Source organism: Danio rerio, chromosome 4 (genome assembly GCF_049306965.1).
Source record: "Danio rerio strain Tuebingen ecotype United States chromosome 4, GRCz12tu, whole genome shotgun sequence".
Taxonomy (NCBI): domain Eukaryota; kingdom Metazoa; phylum Chordata; class Actinopteri; order Cypriniformes; family Danionidae; genus Danio; species Danio rerio.
Genome location: NC_133179.1, coordinates 54,847,696 through 54,875,634, shown reverse-complemented (window position 1 = coordinate 54,875,634; position 27,939 = coordinate 54,847,696). Strand labels below are relative to the sequence as shown.

Here is a 27,939-nt window from a genome sequence, read left to right as displayed (position 1 = left end):
CATATGCCCTGAGCCTGACTGCTGATCTGTGCTCGCTACGGTGGCACATATACTAAAATTGGATCGATACAGAGAAGATTAGCATGGCCCCTGCGAAAGGATGACACGCAAATCCGTGAAGCGCTCCATATTGCTGTTTTAGTGCGTGGGTAAAAGTACAGAAATGAAAAAAGACAAAAGGCTTTTCACGATTCCAAATGGTGCATGAGGATGGGTTTAGCAAATCGTGGGAGGTGCTGCTGGGTCAACTGGAAAGTCTACATGCATGGTGAAAACGAATGTGGGATGCTTTGATCGTTTGTTTTGTTGTGCTAATGCACTTCCAAAGCCCTTGCTTTAGTGGGACTTTGCCATAGGCTATCCTGACACTCTAATTTCCCCCTGTCCATAAACTTGGTGACCTACTGCATCAATCAGTGTGCCTAGCACTGACAGGGCCAAAGCTCTGTAGTGCACGGCATACAAGTGGGAACATGGCTCTTCGGGTCCCACCACCTTGAAGGAACATTGCTGGGACTCGAGGCGTACATATGCCCTGAACCTGACCACTGGTCTGTGCTCGCTACGGTGGCACATATACTAAAATTGGATCGATACAGAGAAGATTAGCATGGCCCCTGCGAAAGGATGACACGCAAATCCGTGAAGCGCTCCATATTGCTGTTTTAGTGCGTGGGTAAAAGTACAGAAATGAAAAAAGACAAAAGGCTTTTCACGATTCCAAATGGTGCATGAGGATGGGTTTAGCAAATCGTGGGAGGTGCTGCTGGGTCAACTGGAAAGTCTACATGCATGGTGAAAACGAATGTGGGATGCTTTGATCGTTTGCTTTGTTGTGCAACCAATGCACTTCCAAAGCCCTTGCTTTACTGGGACTTTGCCATAGGCTATCCTGACACTCTAATTTCCCCCTGTCCATAAACTTGGTGACCTACTGCATCAATCAGTGTGCCTAGCACTGACAGGGCCAAAGCTCTGTAGTGCACGGCATACAAGTGGGAACATGGCTCTCCAGGTCCCACCACCTTGGAGGAACATTGCTGGGACTCGAGGCGTACATATGCCCTGAGCCTGTCCACTTGTCCGTGCTCGCTACGGTGGCACATATACTAAAATTGGATCGATACAGAGAAGATTAGCATGGCCCCTGCGAAAGGATGACACGCAAATCCGTGAAGCGCTCCATATTGCTGTTTTAGTGCGTGGGTAAAAGTACAGAAATGAAAAAAGACAAAAGGCTTTTCACGATTCCAAATGGTGCATGAGGATGGGTTTAGCAAATCGTGGGAGGTGCTGCTGGGTCAACTGGAAAGTCTACATGCATGGTGAAAACGAATGTGGGATGCTTTGATCATTTGTTTTGTTGTGCAACCAATGCACTTTCAAAGCCCTTGCTTTACTGGGACTTTGCCATAGGCTATCCTGACACTCTAATTTCCCCCTGTCCATAAACTTGGTGACCTACTGCATCAATCAGTGTGCCTAGCACTGACAGGGCCAAAGCTCTGTAGTGCACGGCATACAAGTGGGAACATGGCTCTCCAGGTCCCACCACCTTGGAGGAACATTGCTGGGACTCGAGGCGTACATATGCCCTGAGCCTGACTGCTGATCTGTGCTCGCTACGGTGGCACATATACTAAAATTGGATCGATACAGAGAAGATTAGCATGGCCCCTGCGAAAGGATGACACGCAAATCCGTGAAGCGCTCCATATTGCTGTTTTAGTGCGTGGGTAAAAGTACAGAAATGAAAAAAGACAAAAGGCTTTTCACGATTCCAAATGGTGCATGAGGATGGGTTTAGCAAATCGTGGGAGGTGCTGCTGGGTCAACTGGAAAGTCTACATGCATGGTGAAAACGAATGTGGGATGCTTTGATCGTTTGTTTTGTTGTGCTAATGCACTTCCAAAGCCCTTGCTTTAGTGGGACTTTGCCATAGGCTATCCTGACACTCTAATTTCCCCCTGTCCATAAACTTGGTGACCTACTGCATCAATCAGTGTGCCTAGCACTGACAGGGCCAAAGCTCTGTAGTGCATGGCATACAAGTGGGAACATGGCTCTTCGGGTCCCACCACCTTGAAGGAACATTGCTGGGACTCGAGGCGTACATATGCCCTGAGCCTGACCGCTGGTCTGTGCTTGCTACGGTGGCACATATACTAAAATTGGATCGATACAGAGAAGATTAGCATGGCCCCTGCGAAAGGATGACACGCAAATCCGTGAAGCGCTCCATATTGCTGTTTTAGTGCGTGGGTAAAAGTACAGAAATGAAAAAAGACAAAAGGCTTTTCACGATTCCAAATGGTGCATGAGGATGGGTTTAGCAAATCGTGGGAGGTGCTGCTGGGTCAACTGGAAAGTCTACATGCATGGTGAAAACGAATGTGGGATGCTTTGATCGTTTGTTTTGTTGTGCTAATGCACTTCCAAAGCCCTTGCTTTAGTGGGACTTTGCCATAGGCTATCCTGACACTCTAATTTCCCCCTGTCCATAAACTTGGTGACCTACTGCATCAATCAGTGTGCCTAGCACTGACAGGGCCAAAGCTCTGTAGTGCATGGCATACAAGTGGGAACATGGCTCTTCGGGTCCCACCACCTTGAAGGAACATTGCTGGGACTCGAGGCGTACATATGCCCTGAGCCTGACCGCTGGTCTGTGCTTGCTACGGTGGCACATATACTAAAATTGGATCGATACAGAGAAGATTAGCATGGCCCCTGCGAAAGGATGACACGCAAATCCGTGAAGCGCTCCATATTGCTGTTTTAGTGCGTGGGTAAAAGTACAGAAATGAAAAAAGACAAAAGGCTTTTCACGATTCCAAATGGTGCATGAGGATGGGTTTAGCAAATCGTGGGAGGTGCTGCTGGGTCAACTGGAAAGTCTACATGCATGGTGAAAACGAATGTGGGATGCTTTGATCATTTGTTTTGTTGTGCAACCAATGCACTTTCAAAGCCCTTGCTTTACTGGGACTTTGCCATAGGCTATCCTGACACTCTAATTTCCCCCTGTCCATAAACTTGGTGACCTACTGCATCAATCAGTGTGCCTAGCACTGACAGGGCCAAAGCTCTGTAGTGCACGGCATACAAGTGGGAACATGGCTCTCCAGGTCCCACCACCTTGGAGGAACATTGCTGGGACTCGAGGCGTACATATGCCCTGAGCCTGACTGCTGATCTGTGCTCGCTACGGTGGCACATATACTAAAATTGGATCGATACAGAGAAGATTAGCATGGCCCCTGCGAAAGGATGACACGCAAATCCGTGAAGCGCTCCATATTGCTGTTTTAGTGCGTGGGTAAAAGTACAGAAATGAAAAAAGACAAAAGGCTTTTCACGATTCCAAATGGTGCATGAGGATGGGTTTAGCAAATCGTGGGAGGTGCTGCTGGGTCAACTGGAAAGTCTACATGCATGGTGAAAACGAATGTGGGATGCTTTGATCGTTTGTTTTGTTGTGCTAATGCACTTCCAAAGCCCTTGCTTTAGTGGGACTTTGCCATAGGCTATCCTGACACTCTAATTTCCCCCTGTCCATAAACTTGGTGACCTACTGCATCAATCAGTGTGCCTAGCACTGACAGGGCCAAAGCTCTGTAGTGCACGGCATACAAGTGGGAACATGGCTCTTCGGGTCCCACCACCTTGAAGGAACATTGCTGGGACTCGAGGCGTACATATGCCCTGAACCTGACCGCTGGTCTGTGCTCGCTACGGTGGCACATATACTAAAATTGGATCGATACAGAGAAGATTAGCATGGCCCCTGCGAAAGGATGACACGCAAATCCGTGAAGCGCTCCATATTGCTGTTTTAGTGCGTGGGTAAAAGTACAGAAATGAAAAAAGACAAAAGGCTTTTCACGATTCCAAATGGTGCATGAGGATGGGTTTAGCAAATCGTGGGAGGTGCTGCTGGGTCAACTGGAAAGTCTACATGCATGGTGAAAACGAATGTGGGATGCTTTGATCGTTTGCTTTGTTGTGCAACCAATGCACTTCCAAAGCCCTTGCTTTACTGGGACTTTGCCATAGGCTATCCTGACACTCTAATTTCCCCCTGTCCATAAACTTGGTGACCTACTGCATCAATCAGTGTGCCTAGCACTGACAGGGCCAAAGCTCTGTAGTGCACGGCATACAAGTGGGAACATGGCTCTCCAGGTCCCACCACCTTGGAGGAACATTGCTGGGACTCGAGGCGTACATATGCCCTGAGCCTGTCCACTTGTCCGTGCTCGCTACGGTGGCACATATACTAAAATTGGATCGATACAGAGAAGATTAGCATGGCCCCTGCGAAAGGATGACACGCAAATCCGTGAAGCGCTCCATATTGCTGTTTTAGTGCGTGGGTAAAAGTACAGAAATGAAAAAAGACAAAAGGCTTTTCACGATTCCAAATGGTGCATGAGGATGGGTTTAGCAAATCGTGGGAGGTGCTGCTGGGTCAACTGGAAAGTCTACATGCATGGTGAAAACGAATGTGGGATGCTTTGATCATTTGTTTTGTTGTGCAACCAATGCACTTTCAAAGCCCTTGCTTTACTGGGACTTTGCCATAGGCTATCCTGACACTCTAATTTCCCCCTGTCCATAAACTTGGTGACCTACTGCATCAATCAGTGTGCCTAGCACTGACAGGGCCAAAGCTCTGTAGTGCACGGCATACAAGTGGGAACATGGCTCTCCAGGTCCCACCACCTTGGAGGAACATTGCTGGGACTCGAGGCGTACATATGCCCTGAGCCTGACTGCTGATCTGTGCTCGCTACGGTGGCACATATACTAAAATTGGATCGATACAGAGAAGATTAGCATGGCCCCTGCGAAAGGATGACACGCAAATCCGTGAAGCGCTCCATATTGCTGTTTTAGTGCGTGGGTAAAAGTACAGAAATGAAAAAAGACAAAAGGCTTTTCACGATTCCAAATGGTGCATGAGGATGGGTTTAGCAAATCGTGGGAGGTGCTGCTGGGTCAACTGGAAAGTCTACATGCATGGTGAAAACGAATGTGGGATGCTTTGATCGTTTGTTTTGTTGTGCTAATGCACTTCCAAAGCCCTTGCTTTAGTGGGACTTTGCCATAGGCTATCCTGACACTCTAATTTCCCCCTGTCCATAAACTTGGTGACCTACTGCATCAATCAGTGTGCCTAGCACTGACAGGGCCAAAGCTCTGTAGTGCACGGCATACAAGTGGAACATGGCTCTCCAGGTCCCACCACCTTGGAGGAACATTGCTGGGACTCGAGGCGTACATATGCCCTGAGCCTGACCGCTGGTCTGTGCTCGCTACGGTGGCACATATACTAAAATTGGATCGATACAGAGAAGATTAGCATGGCCCCTGCGAAAGGATGACACGCAAATCCGTGAAGCGCTCCATATTGCTGTTTTAGTGCGTGGGTAAAAGTACAGAAATGCAAAAAGACAAAAGGCTTTTCACGATTCCAAATGGTGCATGAGGATGGGTTTAGCAAATCGTGGGAGGTGCTGCTGGGTCAACTGGAAAGTCTACATGCATGGTGAAAACGAATGTGGTATGCTTTGATCATTTGTTTTGTTGTGCAACCAATGCACTTCCAAAGCCCTTGCTTTACTGGGACTTTGCCATAGGCTATCCTGACACTCTAATTTCCCCCTGTCCATAAACTTGGTGACCTACTGCATCAATCAGTGTGCCTAGCACTGACAGGGCCAAAGCTCTGTAGTGCACGGCATACAAGTGGGAACATGGCTCTTCGGGTCCCACCACCTTGAAGGAACATTGCTGGGACTCGAGGCGTACATATGCCCTGAGCCTGTCCACTTGTCCGTGCTTGCTACGGTGGCACATATACTAAAATTGGATCGATACAGAGAAGATTAGCATGGCCCCTGCGAAAGGATGACACGCAAATCCGTGAAGCACTCCATATTGCTGTTTTAGTGCGTGGGTAAAAGTACAGAAATGAAAAAAGACAAAAGGTTTTTCACGATTCCAAATGGTGCATGAGGATGGGTTTAGCAAATCGTGGGAGGTGCTGCTGGGTCAACTGGAAAGTCTACATGCATGGTGAAAACGAATGTGGGATGCTTTGATCGTTTGTTTTGTTGTGCTAATGCACTTCCAAAGCCCTTGCTTTAGTGGGACTTTGCCAGAGGCTATCCTGACACTCTAATTTCCCCCTGTCCATAAACTTGGTGACCTACTGCATCAATCAGTGTGCCTAGCACTGACAGGGCCAAAGCTCTGTAGTGCACGGCATACAAGTGGGAACATGGCTCTCCAGGTCCCACCACCTTGGAGGAACATTGCTGGGACTCGAGGCGTACATATGCCCTGAGCCTGAGTGCTCACTACGGTGGCACATATACTAAAATTGGATTGATACAGAGAAGATTAGCATGGTCCCTGCGAAAGGATGACACGCGAATCCGTTAAGCGATCCATATTGCTGTTTTAGTGCGTGGGTAAAAGTACAGAAATGAAAAAAGACAAAAGGCTTTTCACGATTCCAAATGGTGCATGAGGATGGGTTTAGCAAATCGTGGGAGGTGCTGCTGGGTCAACTGGAAAGTCTACATGCATGGTGAAAACGAATGTGGGATGCTTTGATCGTTTGTTTTGTTGTGCTAATGCACTTCCAAAGCCCTTGCTTTAGTGGGACTTTGCCATAGGCTATCCTGACACTCTAATTTCCCCCTGTCCATAAACTTGGTGACCTACTGCATCAATCAGTGTGCCTAGCACTGACAGGGCCAAAGCTCTGTAGTGCACGGCATACAAGTGGGAACATGGCTCTCCGGTTCCCACCACCCTGGAGGAACATTGCTGGGACTCGAGGCGTACATATGCCCTGAGCCTGACCACTGGTCTGTGCTCGCTACGGTGGCACATATACTAAAATTGGATCGATACAGAGACGATTAGCATGGCCCCTGCGAAAGGATGACACGCAAATCCGTGAAGCACTCCATTTTGCTTTTTTAGTGCGTGGGTAAAAGTACAGAAATGAAAAAAGACAAAAGGCTTTTCACGATTCCAAATGGTGCATGAGGATGGATTTAGCAAATCGTGGGAGGTGCTGCTGGGTCAACTGGAAAGTCTACATGCATGGTGAAAACGAATGTGGGATGCTCTGATCGTTTGTTTTGTTGTGCTAATGCACTTCCAAAGCCCTTGCTTTAGTGGGACTTTGCCATAGGCTATCCTGACACTCTAATTTCCCCCCGTCCATAAACTTGGTGACCTACTGCATCAATCAGTGTGCCTAGCACTGACAGGGCCAAAGCTCTGTAAAGCACGGGATACAAGTGGGAACATGGTTCTAGGATAGAAAGGAGAAAAGACAAAAGGTTTTTTACGATTCCAAATGGTGCATGAGCAGGGTTTTAGCTGTTGGGATAGTTTACAGTTTAACCCAAAGAATGACCAGTCTGATAGATGAAGAAGAGCTAGAGTCAGAGATTCAAATAAATAAATAAATCAAGTTTACCTAAGACAGTTTGCAGTTTCATCATCAGAAGCCAGCTTCAACACTCGCAATAAGTTCCTAGGCTGCTCTGCTTACAATCACCAATCAATAACAATTATACTCTGACATAATGTCATTTCCAACTGAACACTGTGATTATCAGTTTTCATGGAACAGGCAGATAGCAGCTCATAGCTGATATCTAATAAGAGAGAAAGAGAGTTTTGAGCAATCCAGAACTGTTAATCTATGTTTACTCAATTTAAACATACATTAAACATAACATTAACTTCAATAACATAATTTTATTGTAATCTTTTACTCAAGCCCGTCCTAAAACATATAAAACAGAGTTGACATGCTTTTTCAAAGTAATGCTGTTACAGTCAACAACAGTTTTAGATCTTTCAGGGGTTAACTGCATCCATCAAAGTATTATTTCAACCCCCATTTATGTTACTTATATATTACTAAAAATATTTAAATCCAACCATAAAGCTGCTTGTTTGCACAGACTTACATGGCACATTTTTTATACAGACATGTCTCTGTTACTTTTACAGCCAAAAGTCAAAAGTCATGGTGAGAGCTAAATCAAGATAGCAGTGCACTCACACAGAATCTTATCTTCTAAGACAAAACATACGCTATTCTTTACTCCCATAATGTTACTGTCAGTTTCTGTGCTTAGTTTTTGGCTACTAGACACTCAATATTTAGATTTTAGCTTTTCATTGACAATTAATTGCCAAAGGCATTTTTTATCTTAAAATCGGTTCTAAAATCATTTTAAACCTAAGAGCTTAGCTGAGCCATTTACTGCATTCTGCTCTCATCTGTTTCTTTTTATATCAGAGTTTAACACCAAAAGCAACAAGAAATTGAGAATGAAGTCTTACTAACAGCGCTTAGCTTTTGCTTGATTAATCTGCAAACCATCCCAAGATGTGGATACTGTCCAGATCGGTCCAATCCAGTTAGGGTCATATTTTTTTCGGGATTGCTCCTGGTGCATCATTGATCAATCAACCTCGCCCTAATATTTCTAGGTTTCTTGTCTGACTTTTGTGGCCACTACTATCTAATGGATACCAATTAAGATGTTATTTAAGAATTTATTTATTTATTTAACTATTTCTTTCCCTAATAATCTGACCTACTCTATTCTTAGGATTCGGGCCCTTTTGTCTGTGAAACAGCAAGATAGCAGTGGTGGAACTAATTACAATCTCGGGTTAATTTAGTCCACTACTAAATAAAAACCAGTCCAAGTTTTATCCCCGAGAATGTCCTAAAAGCCTCTTACACACCCGTCACTGAGTACTTAACTCTGGGTGGAGGAGGTACACCCCTCAACTACTGTTATACTTATTACTATCGTTATAGGTGTACCGCAAAATGCACCAGCTGACAAGGGGATTCCACACAAAGCTACCACAAAATTTTGCCTTTCATTCACGTCTGAATGAGAACCCAACAGCTTTCCGTTACTACCCACTACTCCACAGACCATCCCTAGTCTATAATATTTTAAATCTTTCTACATTTCTTTTTGTTGATTGATCAATGGTGTCACCAGTAAACAAGTGCCACGCGTCCATCAAAACTGTAGGGATAGTTTACAGTTTAACCCAAAGAATGACCAGTCAGGTATATAAAAAAGAGCCAGAGTCAGAGATTTAAATAAATAAATCAAGTTTACAGAAGATAGTTTGCAGTTTCATCAGCTGAAACCAGCTTCAACTCTCGCAATGAGTTCCTAGGCCGCTCTGCTTACAATCACCAATCAATAACAATTATACTCTCACATAACGTCATTAACTGCGTCATACATATAGGTGTTATAGCCTGATTGGTTAAAACACAGATAGACTAGGTGAATTTCCACGTGGGGTTTGTGCGTATATTCTGAACAATATCTTAAAGGTGCAGTAGGTGATCTGCCAAAATGCTAACCGCTTAGCATATTATCTTTGGACGGCGGCGAGGGACTGTGATTTAAAGCCACACCCCCTGAAATCGCGAACGCGCGCACCGCGTCACAACAGCAGACAGACAACCCCACTAGTTCATGTCATTTGCCAGTTAGTTAGTGCCAGCGCCATGCAGGAATTACATTTATTACTTAACCACACTTACATGCTATTTCAGAGTGAATATTCAGTGTAGCGATAAACAGTATAGGAAGGCTATCATTGTTCAAAAATGACCAAAGTTAATATAAAAGCACACACGCTAATGGCGTATCTGCGTGAACAGATGCGCAGAAGTCCGAATCTACATTTGCTGACAGACAGCCTGACCTGCTTATCGGAATTATGGGAGATTATAGTCCGACTCTATTTAATTGGATGAACATTTTTTTAGGTTTATGCTTTACCCAGGATAAAAAAATACATATAAACACATTTAGATAATTTACTGTAATCATTACTATTGGACTATGAAGAGACTTTCAACCAGAACAAAAATTGTTTCTGAAGATAATCACCTGCTGCACCTTTAAGCATAAATGTCAGACATCCCTTAGACTGATTGAAGCTGACTCCAGACCTGTGAAACGGATCAACAATCAAATAGAACACACACCTAAAGTATACTCTGTTTCTTATTCAAGGCTGAGTGTACTCTCAGCCATCTTTATCAAAACTGGTTAAAAATTTGTATAATCTACATTCAGGCAGTTATAATCTTACTATACAAAGTCTATCTTGAATAAAAAGTAGAATCACTTTAAAATAATTAACCGTAAAAACAGCAAAATCACTTTAGACATTTTAGATAGTATTAACTCATAGAAATAACAATAGAGACATTTGATTCCAGTCCTCAGCCCTCAGTTCCACTTAAGGTCTCTGTGACCTCTGACCTAGTTTGGTGGCTTCTGAAAAAAGTTATAAAGAGACAGGCAAATGCACTGAACATTCTTATATTAAGCAATGTGTTAACTTATTCATTAATTAAAATCATTTCACAGTAAATACTCATTCAAATGATCATATAATTATATTTAATAAAAAAAAATCATAAGTAACAAGATGATGAAAAAAGGATAAACGTTGGTCCATGATGAGACAGATTGGAAAGCAGAAATCCGAATCCTTCAGCAGGAGAACATGTGTTTCAGGATTGGAGGCTCAGTGGTAGAATTCTCCCCTGCCAGGCGGGAAACCCAGGTCCGATTCCCGGCCAATGCAGTTGCTCGTTTGTGTTGCTACTCTTCCAGCTGCAAGTAACAGCCTTGTGGCAGCCACACAACACAAAGGCAAGAAACAACATTGGTCAGTATTGGTGGTTCAGTGGTAGAATTCTCGCCTGCCATGCAGGAGACCCGGGTCTGATTCCCGACCAATGCAATTCTTGTTTTGTGTTGCTACTGTTCCAGCTGGAAGGCTAACAGCCTTGCAGCTATCACACCCCACTAGGGCAGTAGCATAACCATATCAACATTGGTGGTTTTGGTAGAAATCTTGCCTGCCATGTGGGAGACCTGGGTTCGATTCCCTGCTAATGCAATTGCTGTTTTGTGTGGCTCCTCTTCCAGCTCTGGTTGAAGGCCTTTAAGCACTCACACAACACAAAGGCAAGGAAGAACATGGGTCAGCATTAGTGGTTCAGTGGTAGAATTCTTGCCTGCCTTGCGGGCGACCCGAGGCCGATTTCTGTCCAATGCAATTCCTCTCTTGTGTTGCTACTCTTCCAGCTCTTGGTAACAGCCTTGCAGCAATCACACCCCGTTAGGGCTGCACCATAAGCATATCAGCATTGGTGGTTCAGTGGTAGAATTCTCACCTGCCATGCCGGAGACCCGTGTCTGATTCCCAGCCAATGCAATTCCTTTTTTGTGTTGCTACTCTTCCAGCTCTGGGTAACAGCCTTGCAGCAATTACACCCCACTAGGGCTGCAGTAAAAGCTTATCAGCATTGGTGGTTCAGTGGTAGAATTCTCGCCTGCCACATGGTAGACCTAGAATCGATTCTCGGCTAATACAAGTGCGATTTTGTGTGGCTCCTTTTTCAGCACTGGTTGACTGCCTTTTAGCACTTACACAACACAAAGCCAAAAAACAACATCGGTCAGCATAGGTGGTTCAGTGGTAGAATTCTCGCCTGCGACGAGGGAGACCCGGGTCCGATTCCCGGCCAATGCAATTCCTGTTTTGTGTTGCTGCTCTTCCAGCTCTGGGTAACAGCCTTGCAGCAATCACACCCCACTAGGGCTGCAGTACAAGCATATCAGCATTGGTGGTTCAGTGGTAGAATTCTCGCCTGCCACGAGGGAGACCCGGGTCCGATTCCCGGCCAATGCAAGTGCTGTTTTTTGTTGCTACTCTTCCAGTTCTGGGTAACAGCCTTGCAGCAATCACAACCCACTAGGGCTGCAATATAAGCATATCAGCATTGCTGGTTCAGTGGTAGAAATCTCGCCTGCCACGCGGGAGACCTTGAGTCGATTCCTGGCTAATACAAATGCAGTTTTGTGTGGCTCCTTTTTCAGCTCTGGTTGACGGCCTTTTAGAACTCACACAACATAAAGGCAAAGAAACAACATGGGACAGCTTTGGTCGTTCAGTGGTAGAATTCTTGCCTGCCACGCGGGAGACCCAGGTCCGTTTCCCGGCCAATGCACCTTCTGATTTTGGTTGCTACTCTTCCAGCACTGGGTAACAGCCTTGCAGCAATCACAACCCACTAGGGCTGCAGTAAAACCATATCAGCATTGGTGGATTAGTTGTAGAATTCTCACCTGCCACGCGGTAGACCTTGAGTCGCTTCCTGGCTAATACAAATGCAGTTTTGTGTGGCTCCTTTTTCAGCTCTGGTTGACGGCCTTTTAGCACTCACACAACACAAAGGCAAGGAAGAACATGGGTCAGCATTGGTGGTTCAGTGGTAGAATTCTCGCCCGCCACGCGGGAGACCCGGGTCCGAATCCCGGCCAATGCAATTCCTGTTTTGTGTTGCTACTCTTCCATCTCTGGGTAACAGCCTTGCAGCAATCACAACCCACTAGGGCTGCAGTATAAGCATATCAGCATTGCTGATTCAGTGGTAGAAATCTCGCCTGCCACGTGGGAGACCTTGAGTCGATTCCTGGCTAATAACAATGCAGTTTTGTGTGGCTCCTTTTTCAGCTCTGGTTGACGGCCTTTTAGCACTCACACAACACAAAGGCAAGGAAGAACATGGGTCAGCATTGGTGGTTCAGTGGTGGAAACCTTGCCTGCCACGCGCGAGACCCGGGTCCAATTCCCAGCCAATGCATTTCCTGTTTTGTGTTGCTACTCTTCCAGCTCTGGGTAACACCCTTGCAGTAGTCACACCCCACTAGGGCTGTAGCATAAGCATATCAGCATTGGTGGTTCAGTGGTAGAATTCTCGCCTGCCACGCGGGAGACCTGGGTCCGATTACTGGTCAATGCAATTCTTGTTTTGTGTTGCTGCTCTTCCAGCTCTGAGTATCAGCCTTGCAGCAATCACACCCCACTAGGGCTGCAGTAAAAGCTTATCAGCATTGGTGGTTCAGTGGTAGATTTCTTGCCTGCCACACAGAAGACCCTGGTCCGATTCCCATCCATTACAATTCCTGTTTTGTGTAGCTACTCTTCCAGCTCTGGGTAACAGCCTTGCATCAATCGCACCCCACTAGGGCTGCAGAATAAGCATTTCAGCATTGGTGGTTCAGTGGTAGAATTCTCGCCTGCGAAGAGGGAGACCCGGGTCCGATTCCCAGCCAATGCAGTTCGTGTTTTGTATTACTACTCTTCCAGCTCTGGGTAACAGCCTTGCAGCAATCACACCCCACTAGGGGCGCAATAAAGCATATCAGTATTGGTGGTTCAGTGGTAGAATTCTCGCCTGCTACGCGGGAGACCTTGAGTCGATTCCCGACTAATACAAGCGCGGTTTTGTGTGGCTCCTGTTTCAGCTCTGGTTGACGTCTTTTTAGCCCTCACACAACACAAAGGCAGGGAAGAACATGGGTCAGCATTGGTGGCTCAGTGGTAGAGTTCTCGCCTGCCACGCGGGAGACCCGAGTCCGATTCCCGGCCAATGAAAATCTTGTTTTGTGTTGCTACTCTTCCAGCTCTGGATATCAGCCTTGCAGCAATCACACCCCACTAGGGCAGTAGTAAAACTATATCAGCATTGGTGGTTCAGTGGTAAAATTCTCACCTGCCACGCGGTGGGCCTAGAGTCGATTCCTGGCTAATACAAGTGCGTTCTTTTGTGGCTCCTTTTTCAGCTCTGTTTGACGGCCTTTTAGCACTCACACACTACAAAGGCAAAAAACTATATCGGTAGGCATTGATGGCTCAGTGGCAGAATCCTCGCCTGCCACAGAGTAGACCTAGAGTCAATTCACAGCTAATACAAGTGTGGTTTTGTGTGGCTCCTTTTTCAGCTCTGGTTGACAGCCTTTAAGTACTCACACAACACAAAGCCAAAAAAACAACTTCGGTCAGCATAGGTGGTTCAGTGGTAGAATTCTCACCTGCCGCGTGGGAGACCTGGGTCTTATTCCCGGCCAATGCAATTCCTGTTTTGTGTAGCTACTCTTCCAGCTCTGGTTGACAGCCTTTTAGCACTCACACAACAAAAAGGCAAAACACAACATCGGTTAGCATTGGTGGTTCAGTGGAAGAATTCTTGCCTGCCACGCGGGAGACCCGGGTCCGATTCCTGGCCAATGCATTTCCTGTTTTGTGTTGCTACTCTTCCAGCTCTGGGTAACAGCCTTGCAGCAATCACACCCCAATAGGGATCCAGTATAAGCATATCAGCATTGGTGGTTCAGTGGTAGAATTCTCACCTGCCATGCGGGAGACCCAGGTCCGATTCCCGGACAATGCAAGTGTGGTTTTGTGTTGCTACTCTTCCAGCTCTGGAAAAACAGCCTTGCATCAATCACACCCCACTAGGGCTGCAGAATAACCATATCAGCGTTGGTGGTTCAGTGGTAGATTTCTCGCCTGCCACGCGGAAGACCCTGGTCCGATTCCCGTCCATTCCAATTCCTGTTTTGTGTTGTTACTCTTCCAGCTTTGGGTAACAGCCTTCCAGCAATCACAACCCACTAGAGCTGCAGAATAAGCATATCAGCATTGGTGGTTCAGTGGTAGAATGCTCGCCTGCCACATAGGAGACATAGAGTCGATTCCCGGCTAAAACATGTGCATTTTTGAGTGGCTCCTGTTTCAGCTCTGGTTGATGGCCTTTTAGCACTCACACAACATAAAGGCAAGGAACAACATAGATCAGCATTGCTCGTTTAGTGGTAGAATTCTTGCCTGCCACGCGGGAGACCCAGGTCTGTTTCCCGGCCAATGCAATTCCTGTTTTGTGTTGCTACTCTTCCAGCTCTGGGTAACAGCCTTGCATCAATCACACCACACTAGGGCTGTAGTATAAGCAAGTCAGCTTTGTTGGTTCAGTGGTAGATTGCTTGCCTGCCACACAAAAGACCATGGTCCGATTCCCGTCCATTACAATTCCTGTTTTGTGTAGCTACTCTTCCAGCTCTGGGTAACAGCCTTGCAGTAATCACACCCTACTAGGGCTGCAGTGTAAGCATATCAGCATTGGTGGTTCAGTGGTAGAATTCTCGCCTGCCACGCGGGAGACCCGGGTCCGATTCCCGGCCAATGCAATTCCTGTTTTGTGTTGCTACTCTTCCAGCTCTGGGTAACAGCCTTGCATCAATCACACCACACTAGGGCTGTAGTATAAGCAAGTCAGCTTTGTTGGTTCAGTGGTAGATTGCTTGCCTGCCACACAGAAGACCATGGTCCGATTCCCGTCCATTACAATTCCTGTTTTGTGTAGCTACTCTTCCAGCTCTGGGTAACAGCCTTGCAGTAATCACACCCTACTAGGGCTGCAGTGTAAGCATATCAGCATTGGTGGTTCAGTGGTAGAATTCTCGCCTGCCACGCGGGAGACCCGGGTCCGATTCCCGGCCAATGCAAGTGCTGTTTTGTGTTGCTACTCTTCCATTTCTGGGTAACAGCCTTGCAGCAATCACAACCCACTAGGGCTGGAGTATAAGCATATCATCATTGCTGGTTCAGTGGTAGAAATCTCGCCTGCAACGCGGGAGACCTTGAGTCGATTCCTGGCTAATACAAATGCAGTTTTGTGTGGCTCCTTTTTCAGCTCTGGTTGACGGCCCTTTAGCACTCACACAATACAAAGGCAAGGAACAACATAGGTCAGCATTGGTGGTTCAGTGGTAGGAACCTTGCCTGCTACACGCGAGACCCGGGTCCAATTCCCACCCAATGCTTTTCCTGTTTTGAGTTGCTACTCTTCCAGCTCTGGGTAACAGCCTTGCAGCAATCACACCCCACTAGGGCTGTAGCATAAGCTTATCAGCATTGGTGGTTCAGTGGTAGAATACTTGCCTGCCACGCGGGAGACCCGGGTCCGATTCCCGGTCAATGCAATTCCTGTTTTGTGTTGCTACTCTTCCAGCTCTGGGTATCAGCCTTGCAGCAATCACACCCCACTAGGGCTGCAGCTTAAACATATCAGCATTGGTTGTTCAGTGGTAGATTTCTCACCCTGCCACGCGGAAGACCGTAGTCCGATTCTCGTCCATTACAAATCCTGTTTTGTGTTGCTACTCTTCCAGCTCTGGGTAACAGCGTTGCAGCAATCACACCCCACTGGGGCTGCAGTATAAGCATTTCAGCATTGGTGGTCCAGTGGTAGAGTTCTCGCCTCCCACGTGGGAGACCTGGGCCCGGTTCCCAGCCAATGCAATTCCTGTTTTGTGTAGCTGCTCTTCCAGCTCTGGGTATCAGCCTTGCAGCAATCACACCCCACTAGGACAGCAGTATGAGCATATCAGCATTGGTGGTTCAGTGGTAGAATTCTTGCCTGCCACGTGGGAGACCTGGGTCCCATTCCTGGCCAATGCAATTCCTGTTTTATGTTGCTACAATTCCCTTTTTTATGTTGCTACTCTTCCAGCTTATCAAGCAAGTTTTTACACAGCGGATGCCCTTTCAGCCGCAACCCATGTCTGGAACACACACACACACACACACTCTAGCCTATCCAATTCACCTGTACCACATGTCTTTGGACTGTGGTGGAAACTGGAGCACCCTAAGGAAACCCACGTGAATGCAGGGAGAACATGCAAACTCCACACAGCAACACCAACTGAACCGAGGCTTGAACCAGCGACCTTCTTGCTGTGAGGCGACAGCACTACCTACTGCGCCACTGCTTCGCCCAGCATAAAAATGTATATTGTTACGAATTAAATTAAAAATCCTTAATCAAAAAGAGATGTAACCAAAAACGTAACAAAATAACAGGGATTAAAAATATAATCCCTGGTGCCCCCGCGCTCTCTCTCCCCAAAATATACCAAAAACACAACCACTAAGAATTAACAAGAAAATATGATTTATTTACAGAAATAAGGAGCAAAAATAACATCAGGAGGGGTTCAGCCAAAATAAATGACAATAAACCAAGCTAACTAACTTAGATTAAACTTCCCTATAAAACAAATAAAATAAAATACAGAAAACTTACCTCCCTACTAACAAACACAGGAGAAAACGAAAATAACAAATAAGGCACCAAACCTCCCTACATGCTCCAAGCCCGACAGGGAGACAAACCGGGTTTCAATCGCCGGTTAAAAATTTAACACAACGGCATCTCAATATACATTCAAACACTCATGGAATCACGTTCTCCACTGAGTACAAGCGGGGAAGATCGAGAGAGAGCGGGGAGCCATCGAATCCATGCTCTCTGCAGGTTTTTATAGCCACCGCCAATCATGGTCCGTCCCAAAGTAATCCGCTGCACCTGCGAATACTTAGAGTGAGAAAGAGAGAGAGAGAGAGCGAGAGAAAGAGAAAGAAAGAGCGCGAGAGCGCAAGAGAGAAACCACACACAAGCCTACACTACACTACTCGTAACACCTCCCCACCAAAAAGATGCAAACAAGCAGTTTGTATCTACCCAACTAACTTAAACCTCAACTTCAGCACCATGAACTCTGGACAGCGCATCCGCAACCACATTTTGCGAACCTTTCTTATGCCGTATATCCAAATTAAATTCCTGGACTTCCAAAGACCATCGCATTAATCGCTGATTTGAATTGCGCATCCTATCCAAAAAAACAAGAGGATTATGATCAGTGTACACACGAATTGGGAACGAACTTCCACCCAAATAAATCTCAAAATGTTGCAACGCTAAAAGTAGTGCTAAAGCCTCCTTCTCGATCGTACTATATCTGCGTTGACATGCTGTAAATTTTTTTGAGAAATAGCACACTGGATGATCAATACCCATCTCACTTTCCTGAATTAGAACAGCTCCAGCCCCAGTAGCAGAAGCATCCACTTCCAATTTAAAGGGACGCTCAAAGTCCGGTGCTGAAAGAATAGGAGCGTTACACAGCAAATCTTTTGCTGCTCGAAAAGCCTGATCACATGCATCAGACCACACAAAAACTCTTTCGGTGCTCAGAAGATCAGTTAGTGGAGACACAACACTAGCAAAGTTACGGCAGAATCCTCTGTAGTATCCTGACATACCCAAAAATCTACGCAACTCTCTTTTATTCCCTGGCACTGGGAATTCCACAATAGACGCAATTTTTGCATCAACTGGACACACATGTCCCTGACCTACCTTTTTTCCTAGGTACACTACGGTGGCCTTGGCGAATTCACATTTAGCTAGATTTAAAGTTAGAGAGGCATTAACCAGACGTGCAAACACTTCACGTAAAGAAACCAAATGCTCCTCCCAGCTAGAAGAATAGATCACAATATCGTCGAGATAAGCTTCGCATTTCTCAACACCACTTAATACGATGCGCATTAATCGCTGAAAGGTTGACGGTGCGTTGCGCATCCCGAAAGCCATTACGGAGTATTGCATAAAATCGTCAGGGGTCACAAAAGCTGAAATTTCCGAGGCTCGTGACGTAAGTGGAATTTGCCAATACCCTTTAAGAAGATCTAATTTTGTCACAAACCTGGCAGGACCGACTCGATCTATGCAATCTTCCATACGTGGCAATGGGAATGAATCGGGCTTCGTAACCGCATTGACTTTCCGATAGTCAGTGCAGAAACGAACCGACAAGTCAGACTTGGGGACTAATAGACAAGGTGAACTCCATGCACTCAAACTGGGACTCGCAAAATGATTTTGCCGCAAATACTCAACCTCAGCTTTCATCAAGTCACGTTTTTTCGGATTAAGACGATAAGGATGTTGTTTTACCGGTCGTGCATCACCAACATCTATATCATGTGTAAGCACAGTGGTTTGGGAAGGAATGTCACTAAAGAGAGAGCGATGATTTTCAAGTAACTCAACAATATCGCTTTTTTGATCTGAAGATAAATAACTTAAATGCGAATCCAAGTCATTTAATATAACAGAATTTGTCAAACGACCGCAGGGTACAGAGAAATCCTGTTCAATCTCATCAGCTACACAGGACGCAACTAAACTTGATTTGACAGCAGGTAGATGAGCATCACTTTTCACATAAGCCTTAAGCATATTGACATGGACCATACGAGATTTTTTTCGCCGGTCAGGAGTGCAAACTAAATAGTTAGTGTCAGACAACTTCTTGGTCACCATATATGGACCTGAAAACTTTGACTGTAAAGCCGAGCCTGGCGTAGCCAGCAACACCAAAACTGAATCACCCGGCTGGAATGAACGAGACACACTTTTGCGATCATAACGCACTTTCATTTCAGCCTGAGCCTCAGCTAAATTAATCCTTGCTTTTTCACAAGCATTACGAAGACGTTCCCTAATTGAATTCACATATTCAGATACAGGTACCATTTGTTTATTGTCAGCAACTAATTGTTCGCTTAATAATTTTAAGGGTCCGCGTAAACCATGAGCAAAAACAAGCTCAGCAGGGCTATAACCCAATGATTCTTGAACGGTCTCTCTGATAGCAAACATCAGTAAAGGAAGATCTTCAGCCCAGTCTGAGTTGGACTCAACACAATGAGCACGCATCATTGATTTGAGCGTTTGATGAAATCGCTCGAGAGCGCCCTGCGACTGTGGGTGGTATGCACTTGACACTACATGACTTACTGAAATTCCTTGTAATACTTGTTCGAACAATTTAGATTTAAAATTTGTTCCCTGGTCTGTCTGAATAACGCGAGGTAAACCAAAAGTGGAGCAAAACTTTATCAGCTCTTTAACGATAGTTTTCGCTTTAAGATTTCGTAACGGTATTGCCTCGGGGTAGCGCGTTGCAGCGCACATTAACGTCAAAATATACTGATAACCACTTTTTGATTTTGGTAAAGGGCCGACGCAGTCTAAAATGAGGCGCTCAAAAGGCTCTCCCATCACTGGAATAGGCTGCAAAGGAGCTGGAGGAATGTTCTGATTGGGTTTCCCAGCGATCTGACAAACGTGACACGCACGACAAAAATCTGACACAGCAGAGCGTAAACCAGGCCAATAAAAATACTTAGCTACTCGTGTAAACGTTTTATTAATGCCCAAATGACCAGATAGAATGTGATCATGAGCAAGTTTAAGAACTGCTGTTCGATACTCAGAAGGTAACACTATTTGGTAATCTGGACTAAAACCCACTTCTTTAGCTTTTTGTGACAGCCACTTACGCATTAGTACGCCTCTGTCCCAGAAGTATTGCACACCGTCATCTGTGTCGCTCTCTACTTTGCCCTCGGCAGCTTCAACACATCGCACAAGAGAAGGATCCGACCTTTGAGCTTTACCAAGTTGTTCTCTTCCCATAGACAAAGCCTCGTGACCAGTAACCTCATCCGTTTTAAACACACTGGGTTGAACAGATAATTTAAACTCCGTTGGATTGTCTGGAAAAGACATAAATGTGTCAGATAAATCAATATCACTACCACTGTTTCGCGCCTGTGCACGAGTAACTGCGCACGCAGAGAATATTGAAGGAAATTTAGTACCAAGTTCTACCTCACAAACAGGACGTGCGGCCACCACTGGATGAGTAAAAACCTTACCACCGGCCAGGTCATTCCCCAAAATTAAACTGACCCCTTCTACTGGCAGTTTTGCACGCACTCCCAACTGAACTGGACCTGAAACCAAATCAGATGTCAAACACACAGTATGAAGAGGAACTTTTACACAGCCCAGCTCTATGCCACGAACCAGCACATCAGTCCCAGAGTAGGTTTCACTTGAAAAAGGTAGCACATTTTCAAGAATAAAAGATTGAGCAGCACCTGTGTCTCGCAAGATGTTAATGGTTTTCGTTGCAGAATCAGGGTTAACTGATACAGTGCCTTTGAACACAAATGGAGAGAAAACAGAAGCATCTGAACAACTTTGATCATGACTGTTAGACACCGTCTCAAGAACCACATTAGCTACACTTTTAGATTTTGTGTTTTTCTTCTTCCATAATTTACAGTCAGCAATCAAATGATTCGGGTCTAAACAATAAAAACAAACCCTTCTATTTTCGATATTCTTACCCTGCTCTTTACGCGGCTCGTTAGAGCGCGCACCAAATTTTGAGTGCGTGAAAGTCTTTTCAGTGTTCACAAGCACTGGCGCACCGTAACTTTGGCTAGAAGCAGAGGAAAAAGCAGTCTTATGAGTGAGCGTGTATTCGTCTGCCAACACTGCTGCAGCTGAAATAGAATTCACTTTTTGTTCATTAAGATAAACAACTAAATTGTCAGGCAAACAGCTCTTAAAATCTTCTAGCAGAATTAATTCTTGTAACTGCTCAAAAGTAGTCGTTTTAGATGCTGCGCACCACTTCTCCAGCAAAACTTTCTTGTCGCGAGCAAAACTAACAAACGTCTGCTTGACAGATTTAGTGTAATTGCGAAACTTTTGTCTATACGCTTCGGGGACAAGTTCATAAACACGCAGCACTGCAGCTTTCACAGAGTCATAATTTAGAGATTCTTCAATTGGCAAAGAAGAACAAACCTCCTGCGCCTTACCTACTAAACTGCATTGCAGCATTAACGCCCACATATCCTTAGGCCACTTCAGCTTTGCAGCGATTCGCTCAAACGCAATAAAATATGCGTCAACCTCTGACTCTCTAAAAGGAGGGACAAGCTTGATATGCTTACTTGGATCAAACAGAACAGCTGACGTACGTTCATCTCTAGGCTGAGTCAATGCAGAAGATACAACAGGTGGATCAATACGTGAACTAGCTTCCTTTTGAGTCATCTCAAGTTTACGAATTTGCAAAACATGATTTTCGTGTTCTTGTCGTTTAATTTGTAACTCTAATTCTTTAAGTTGTATTTGCAATACAAGATCAGATTCAACTGTAACGGAATCAGCCGACACAGCCGCCTCAACAGCGCTCTTCTCCATCTCAGTTTTTTGTTCACTCTCTTCACACAAAAACCCTTGTTTAACCAATTCAATAAATACAGCAGATTTAATTACTTCTTTAGAAGCAGTACTTACTACAGAAATATTCAAAACATCTGCAATCTGCAATAGATCTCTTTTACGGAACTTATTAAACTGCTGCACACTCGGATTTGAAATGAATTCATCAATATCTAACTCCATAATGAATCAAGAGATACATCTGAAATTCATTTTCAAACATGAAATAAACAGGGTTAACTGAATCTTCAAATACAGCATATTTGAGAGTGCCAATAAGAAACATCCAAAAAGACTAGATAAACAACAATTGGATATGCTCAAAAAGCAAACAGGGCCTCAATTGTCATTTATACAAACAAAAACCAAATAGACGAGCCCCCAATTGTTACGAATTAAATTAAAAATCCTTAATCAAAAAGAGATGTAACCAAAAACGTAACAAAATAACAGGGATTAAAAATATAATCCCTGGTGCCCCCGCGCTCTCTCTCCCCAAAATATACCAAAAACACAACCACTAAGAATTAACAAGAAAATATGATTTATTTACAGAAATAAGGAGCAAAAATAACATCAGGAGGGGTTCAGCCAAAATAAATGACAATAAACCAAGCTAACTAACTTAGATTAAACTTCCCTATAAAACAAATAAAATAAAATACAGAAAACTTACCTCCCTACTAACAAACACAGGAGAAAACGAAAATAACAAATAAGGCACCAAACCTCCCTACATGCTCCAAGCCCGACAGGGAGACAAACCGGGTTTCAATCGCCGGTTAAAAATTTAACACAACGGCATCTCAATATACATTCAAACACTCATGGAATCACGTTCTCCACTGAGTACAAGCGGGGAAGATCGAGAGAGAGCGGGGAGCCATCGAATCCATGCTCTCTGCAGGTTTTTATAGCCACCGCCAATCATGGTCCGTCCCAAAGTAATCCGCTGCACCTGCGAATACTTAGAGTGAGAAAGAGAGAGAGAGAGAGAGCGAGAGAAAGAGAAAGAAAGAGCGCGAGAGCGCAAGAGAGAAACCACACACAAGCCTACACTACACTACTCGTAACAATATACATAAATCACAATTTAAATGGACAAATAAATAGATATGTTTAAATTGTGTTTTTAACCCCCTGTGGTCGAAGACAGCGTATACGCATTCTGACAAGTTTTTATCTCATTGAGCTGAAATGAACCTAAATTTCACTTTCAGTTTTGATCGTACAGATAAGATCAATACATCAATCGAATCTGTTAGGTGTCTACTTTTAAATGTGTACACTCACGACAAAAACAAATGTGTGTGCTTTTGCAAATCAAGGATAATAAACAGTATAGGCATTCTGTCTTTTCTCTCTCCGTGAACTGTTTTTAGAAACGTGTCAGCAAAATGCGCTGAAACTCCGCGAAAACAATACACCCAGACACGAGACACATATCTTTATAAAGCTTGAAGTGTCTACTTTTAAACGCAGCTATGCATGTTGAAAACAAATATTGTTTGATAAAGTAATCAGTATGAAAGCAACGCTATGTCTAGCTTCTCAGTCTGAGCTCATTAGAGTTATTGCGACCAGGCCCACGAAGCTTTGACATTACAAACAGCCTGCATGAGGAGCGCGCAACAGTAGACTGTGTCAGGAAAAACACGTCATTAAAATGAACTGAATCTCAGCAAATACTCGACAAAGAAACATGTGAAATGTTTCTAAAGAAAGCTTGATATGTCTACTTTTGCATTAACCAATATAAGTCGAAAACAAATAATCTTTCAAGTAATTCGTATAAAAGTAAGGGCAGGTACTGATTCTCCTGTCGCCTCATTACAGCGAACGTGATCCCGCCCGCAGTGAAGGCGCATTTCATATGGAAATGAACTGAGGTGAGCCAGCCAGGTGATAATGTAAACGCTCCCCGAGACATGGCATCAAACGACAAGCTTTATTATAGTTACTTATTTTGTTTGAACGATGGCATGCTAGAAGCACAATATAAAAATAATATAAAAATAAAATATAAAAATTAAAATATATAAATAAACTAATTTTTTCTCAGATTCTTTCTTGAAACTCTTAGTCACATACCTGTCTGATGGCTCATTATGCAGGTCTTTGTCTTCTCTGGTGTTACTCTCTGCATAGTAATGATAGTTCACGCCTTCTCGCATAAACTATTTTCACACAGAAAGTGACTTAGAAATTTTAATTCATAGAATTGTTTTTTTGTGAGTAAGTGTACAAGATGATTCTCACATCATTTTGAAGCAAAAACACTAGACTACCAGATCCAGTTCTCAAAATACTTGTGCACAAATGTTCTCTGTGTGTTTCACGGCCTTGTTTCAGGGATTTCAAAATTTTAGTTTTTCACTAAACACGCATAAACGTTTCTTTCTCAAAAACACAAACACATACAAACATGCTGCTTAGGTATTATTGTAAACCAACTTGTGCTGTTTACAGTGTTATCACACATTAGCCATTAAAATGTTTTTAAGATACTGAAAACAACACAAATGTCAGTGCATGTCAAAACTTCTCCAGAGCCCCAAAACACCCTCAGACCCCAGATGGTTAAAAGTCATTTAATTAGGCAATAAAACAATGCATTACAAAAACATTTTAAATGTATAAATAAATAGACACTTTTATTACTGTATTTTTATTTAATTCATGTTTTAAAGGCTGATTAATCAAACAGTAAAAAATTGTATTAATAAATCACAAAACACATTTTAAACAGCTTTTTAAATAAGCATTTGGCAAATGCTTTTCTCCCTATTTGCCGCTTGGTTTTCTTTTTCTTTTGCCACATGCTTTTCTCAAATTAAAAATAAAGCAAGTTAAAAATGGCTCTGCTGTAATGAGCTATTGTTTTCCTCTGTTAGAAAAAAAAGACAGTTAACAGTTTTATCTAGATTAAATGATTGTGGTGATAAAGATTTTCTTGAAGATATAGAACAAAATGAACTTCGTATTTTGCCATCAGAGTTGGATGACTACTATACAGAGAAAGCTAAAGGAGCTTTACGATCTAGAGTGAAATGGATAGAGGAGGGGGAGAAAAATTCTTCATATATATATTTTTAAATTTAGTAAAGCATAGGCAAGCTTCAAAAACTATTAATAAACGTAGCATAGATAACGATGTAAGTGAAGAGAAAACTTTGATTGATGATCACATCTATTCATGTTAATATATGAATCAAAATTTAATGAGAGTGATTGTGACTTTTTCTTTTCCTTTTTAAAAGATAAAGTTTCTATTATAGATGACAGCTTCCGTGAAATGATGGAATCTGACATTGTTATCTCTGAACTTGATGTTGCTATTTCTAAAATGTCCAATTGAAAATCCAGGCATATACGGAATTACAGTTGAGTTTTATAAACATATTTGGCCAGAGATGAGATTTTTAGCGTTTGAAGCACTTAAGAAAAGTAAAGACAAAGCAGAACTATCGACTTCTATGAAGCAGATTTTAATAATTTTAGTTCCAGAGCCAAGCAAAGACAAATTATTTTTAAATAATTGGAGACCTATAACTCTTTTGTCCAATGATTTTAAATTGCTCTCTCATGTATTTGCCAATAGACTCAAAAAAAGGTATAGGCGAGATAATTAATGAAACACAATCAGCTTTTATTGTATTAAATTTATTTTTTATTGTATTATCTTTTATTTTTAATGTATTAAAGGGAGAATTATTCAGAATGATACTTGATATGCTCGATTATTTAATTCCTCAGACAAGTTTATTTCTATTTCTAGACTTTTTCAAGGCATTTGATACCCTTGAGCATCCTTTTTTGTCTTTAGAAAGTCTTTAGAAACTTTTGGGTTTGGTCCGAGCTTTTGTAGGGTAATTTCCATGTTCTATACTGATATATTCAGTAGTAAATCCCTGAATTCAGGATCATCTCCTAGAGTTTACATCAAAAGATTAATCCATCAAGGATTTCCCATCTCACCTTTACTTTTTAATATAGCTGTTGAACTTATGTCATTATATTAAATCAGAGTACACTTTAGGTATTAATATACTTGGTAGGACTTTTACTTTAAGTCAGTTTGCTGATGACACTCTATTAATTCTTAAAAATAGGGAGGTGCTCCTTTTAGCTCTTGTCAAAGTTTCTGTTTCCTAAAGCTTCTGAACTCACCTTAAACCTAAGAAAATGTGGAATATTAACTATTCAGAATTGTACTTTAAGAGAGTTAGAAGGTATTCTAGTAAAAGAAGAAGTTAAATACTTGGGAGTTACCATCACCAAAAATTCTGTTAATAGAGAATGTGCAAATTTTAATACTAAAATGGAAGGAATGAAAAAATCCCTAAATCATTGGCTAGCTAGAGACCTTTCCATACAGGGTAAAATTATTTTGACTGGGATTATCTAAAATTATATACTTAACTTATCCTTTATATACTCCTCCCAAAATAGTTAAATCTATTAATTTAACATTTTTTACATTTATTTGTAAAAATAAATCACATTATTTACGTAAGAATCATATGATCAAAGAGTAAGAATATGGAGGTTTGAAAGCTATTAATTTTGAATGTCTTCATTGCACTTTTAGAGTTAAATGGTTGAAACAGTGTTTAAGCCTTATTCAATATGGTATCATATCCCAAATAATTTGTTTAAAAAAATGGTGGCCTTGAATTTGTATTAAGATATGATTATGATTGTTCAAAACTTCCTTCGATGCTGTCTAATTTTCAATAGCAAGAACTACTTTTTTGGAAAATTATATTTACCTATAATTTTCCCCTCATAAATCCACTCTTTGAAATAAAAGGGCTGTTATTATTAACAGAAAATCATTGTTTAGAAGTGACTGGTACAATAAAGGCATTATATTCATTAATGATTTGTTAGATGAAAATGGACTGCTACTATCTCATAACGAATTTTTAAATAAATATAGAGTTAAAATCACAGATAAAGGTTATATTAAAATTAGCGAGGCTATACCTATTGCTTTGTTTAGGTTAATTCAAAGTAATTATTTTGATCCCCCATGTACACTTGTAAATTTTCTTCCGTCTTTAAAATTATCAATGTTGATATTTTTGATAGTAAATATAACAACAAGCTTATTTACAACATGCCTTATAATGGGTGATTTTAAGTGTTATCATCTAGGAGTTGTTAAACCCTTAGTAGAGGACAAAGCTTTTACCTTTTCTCTTAAATATCCTGTAGCACCTAAGATTAAGTAAACTCATTACAGAATTTTATTCAGGATATACCATGTGAACGAGTTTATTCAAAAAAGATTTAACTTTGATGTTGACAAGTGTAGATCTGCTCCAGAAACACTCAATCACTTTTTTTTTCTTGTGAATTTACTTTTAAATTCTGGTTTGACATCCATCCTTGGCTTTCATTAAAGAGGATTTAAGTCCCCCCTATTGTTCTAGAAGATATTTTATTTTACAAAGCTGATTTACATTGTTCTTTCTCTGATGTTGTGAACTTTATTTTACTAATGGGTATATCACATTCATTGTTGTAATTGGAAAAAGTGCAGACCCATAATGTTTTGTTTGTCCTTTGATGTAGATCTTTTGTACTGCTCCTTGCTCCTTGTTGCAGTTGTAACAATTTTAATTTATTTTATATATGATTGTTCCGTTTTGTGATGTAAACTTTTTGCAACAATAAAAACGAAAAAAAAAAAAAACACTTATACTTAGTAGATTAAACAAGTTTTTCAAAATTGTGTAAAAATGTTTGGATTAAAAGTTTTGATCAACTTCAAATACTGAATGTCTGTGTATTTGAAAGAGAGAGAGCAGATATGTTGTGTGAGATGTGAAAAGGAGTGTGAAATTTATCATGTCCTGACTGCAACAGTAAGTGGCAAAAAAGCTGAACAAAAAAGACTTTTATTTTGGCGTATTGTGTGACGTCATAAGGCTGCGCCGCTTCCGCGCTGCGGTTCAACTGGAGGAAGGTTTGTTTCACAACTTTACACAAATATAAACAGGGCTGCGTTTCCCGATAACGATTGATCTTAGCACTTAAGAGC

General features: G+C 42.6%; 2 protein-coding genes and 19 non-coding genes across 25 annotated transcripts in view; 20 read left to right on the top strand and 1 right to left on the bottom strand.

Moving 5' to 3' along the window:
* Positions 1-27,939, top strand: part of LOC103910797 (uncharacterized) — a 1,018,570-nt gene that overhangs the window by 350,318 nt on the left and 640,313 nt on the right. The gene's annotated exons all lie outside the window — the stretch shown is intronic.
* On the top strand, positions 29-135 carry LOC141384280 (U6 spliceosomal RNA). The gene has a single exon (XR_012405345.1). It is a non-coding gene; the product is annotated as a U6 spliceosomal RNA (small nuclear RNA).
* Positions 556-662, top strand: LOC141384279 (U6 spliceosomal RNA). The gene has a single exon (XR_012405344.1). It is a non-coding gene; the product is annotated as a U6 spliceosomal RNA (small nuclear RNA).
* LOC141384278 (U6 spliceosomal RNA) lies at positions 1,086-1,192 on the top strand. Its single transcript, XR_012405343.1, has one exon. It is a non-coding gene; the product is annotated as a U6 spliceosomal RNA (small nuclear RNA).
* LOC141384277 (U6 spliceosomal RNA) lies at positions 1,616-1,722 on the top strand. The gene has a single exon (XR_012405342.1). It is a non-coding gene; the product is annotated as a U6 spliceosomal RNA (small nuclear RNA).
* Positions 2,143-2,249, top strand: LOC137494812 (U6 spliceosomal RNA). The gene has a single exon (XR_011014757.1). It is a non-coding gene; the product is annotated as a U6 spliceosomal RNA (small nuclear RNA).
* Positions 2,670-2,776, top strand: LOC137494630 (U6 spliceosomal RNA). The gene has a single exon (XR_011014576.2). It is a non-coding gene; the product is annotated as a U6 spliceosomal RNA (small nuclear RNA).
* Positions 3,200-3,306, top strand: LOC141384276 (U6 spliceosomal RNA). The gene has a single exon (XR_012405341.1). It is a non-coding gene; the product is annotated as a U6 spliceosomal RNA (small nuclear RNA).
* Positions 3,727-3,833, top strand: LOC137494720 (U6 spliceosomal RNA). The gene has a single exon (XR_011014666.1). It is a non-coding gene; the product is annotated as a U6 spliceosomal RNA (small nuclear RNA).
* LOC137494719 (U6 spliceosomal RNA) lies at positions 4,257-4,363 on the top strand. Its single transcript, XR_011014665.1, has one exon. It is a non-coding gene; the product is annotated as a U6 spliceosomal RNA (small nuclear RNA).
* On the top strand, positions 4,787-4,893 carry LOC137494850 (U6 spliceosomal RNA). The gene has a single exon (XR_011014794.2). It is a non-coding gene; the product is annotated as a U6 spliceosomal RNA (small nuclear RNA).
* Positions 5,313-5,419, top strand: LOC137494718 (U6 spliceosomal RNA). The gene has a single exon (XR_011014664.1). It is a non-coding gene; the product is annotated as a U6 spliceosomal RNA (small nuclear RNA).
* On the top strand, positions 5,843-5,949 carry LOC137494870 (U6 spliceosomal RNA). Its single transcript, XR_011014814.1, has one exon. It is a non-coding gene; the product is annotated as a U6 spliceosomal RNA (small nuclear RNA).
* On the top strand, positions 6,360-6,466 carry LOC137495061 (U6 spliceosomal RNA). The gene has a single exon (XR_011015005.1). It is a non-coding gene; the product is annotated as a U6 spliceosomal RNA (small nuclear RNA).
* LOC137495011 (U6 spliceosomal RNA) lies at positions 6,887-6,993 on the top strand. Its single transcript, XR_011014955.1, has one exon. It is a non-coding gene; the product is annotated as a U6 spliceosomal RNA (small nuclear RNA).
* On the top strand, positions 12,361-12,431 carry trnag-gcc (transfer RNA glycine (anticodon GCC)). Its single transcript has one exon. It is a non-coding gene; the product is annotated as a tRNA-Gly (tRNA).
* trnar-gcg (transfer RNA arginine (anticodon GCG)) lies at positions 13,156-13,226 on the top strand. The gene has a single exon. It is a non-coding gene; the product is annotated as a tRNA-Arg (tRNA).
* Positions 15,065-15,135, top strand: trnag-gcc (transfer RNA glycine (anticodon GCC)). Its single transcript has one exon. It is a non-coding gene; the product is annotated as a tRNA-Gly (tRNA).
* Positions 15,383-15,453, top strand: trnag-gcc (transfer RNA glycine (anticodon GCC)). The gene has a single exon. It is a non-coding gene; the product is annotated as a tRNA-Gly (tRNA).
* On the top strand, positions 15,860-15,930 carry trnag-gcc (transfer RNA glycine (anticodon GCC)). Its single transcript has one exon. It is a non-coding gene; the product is annotated as a tRNA-Gly (tRNA).
* On the bottom strand, positions 16,888-22,965 carry LOC141381792 (uncharacterized). The gene is made up of 2 exons (XM_073948299.1): positions 22,819-22,965; positions 16,888-20,381 (listed from the first exon to the last, which is right to left on the bottom strand). The coding sequence occupies exons 1-2, from the start codon at positions 22,819-22,821 to the stop codon at positions 17,484-17,486; spliced, it is 2,901 nt and encodes a 966-aa protein (XP_073804400.1). The 5' UTR covers positions 22,822-22,965; the 3' UTR covers positions 16,888-17,483.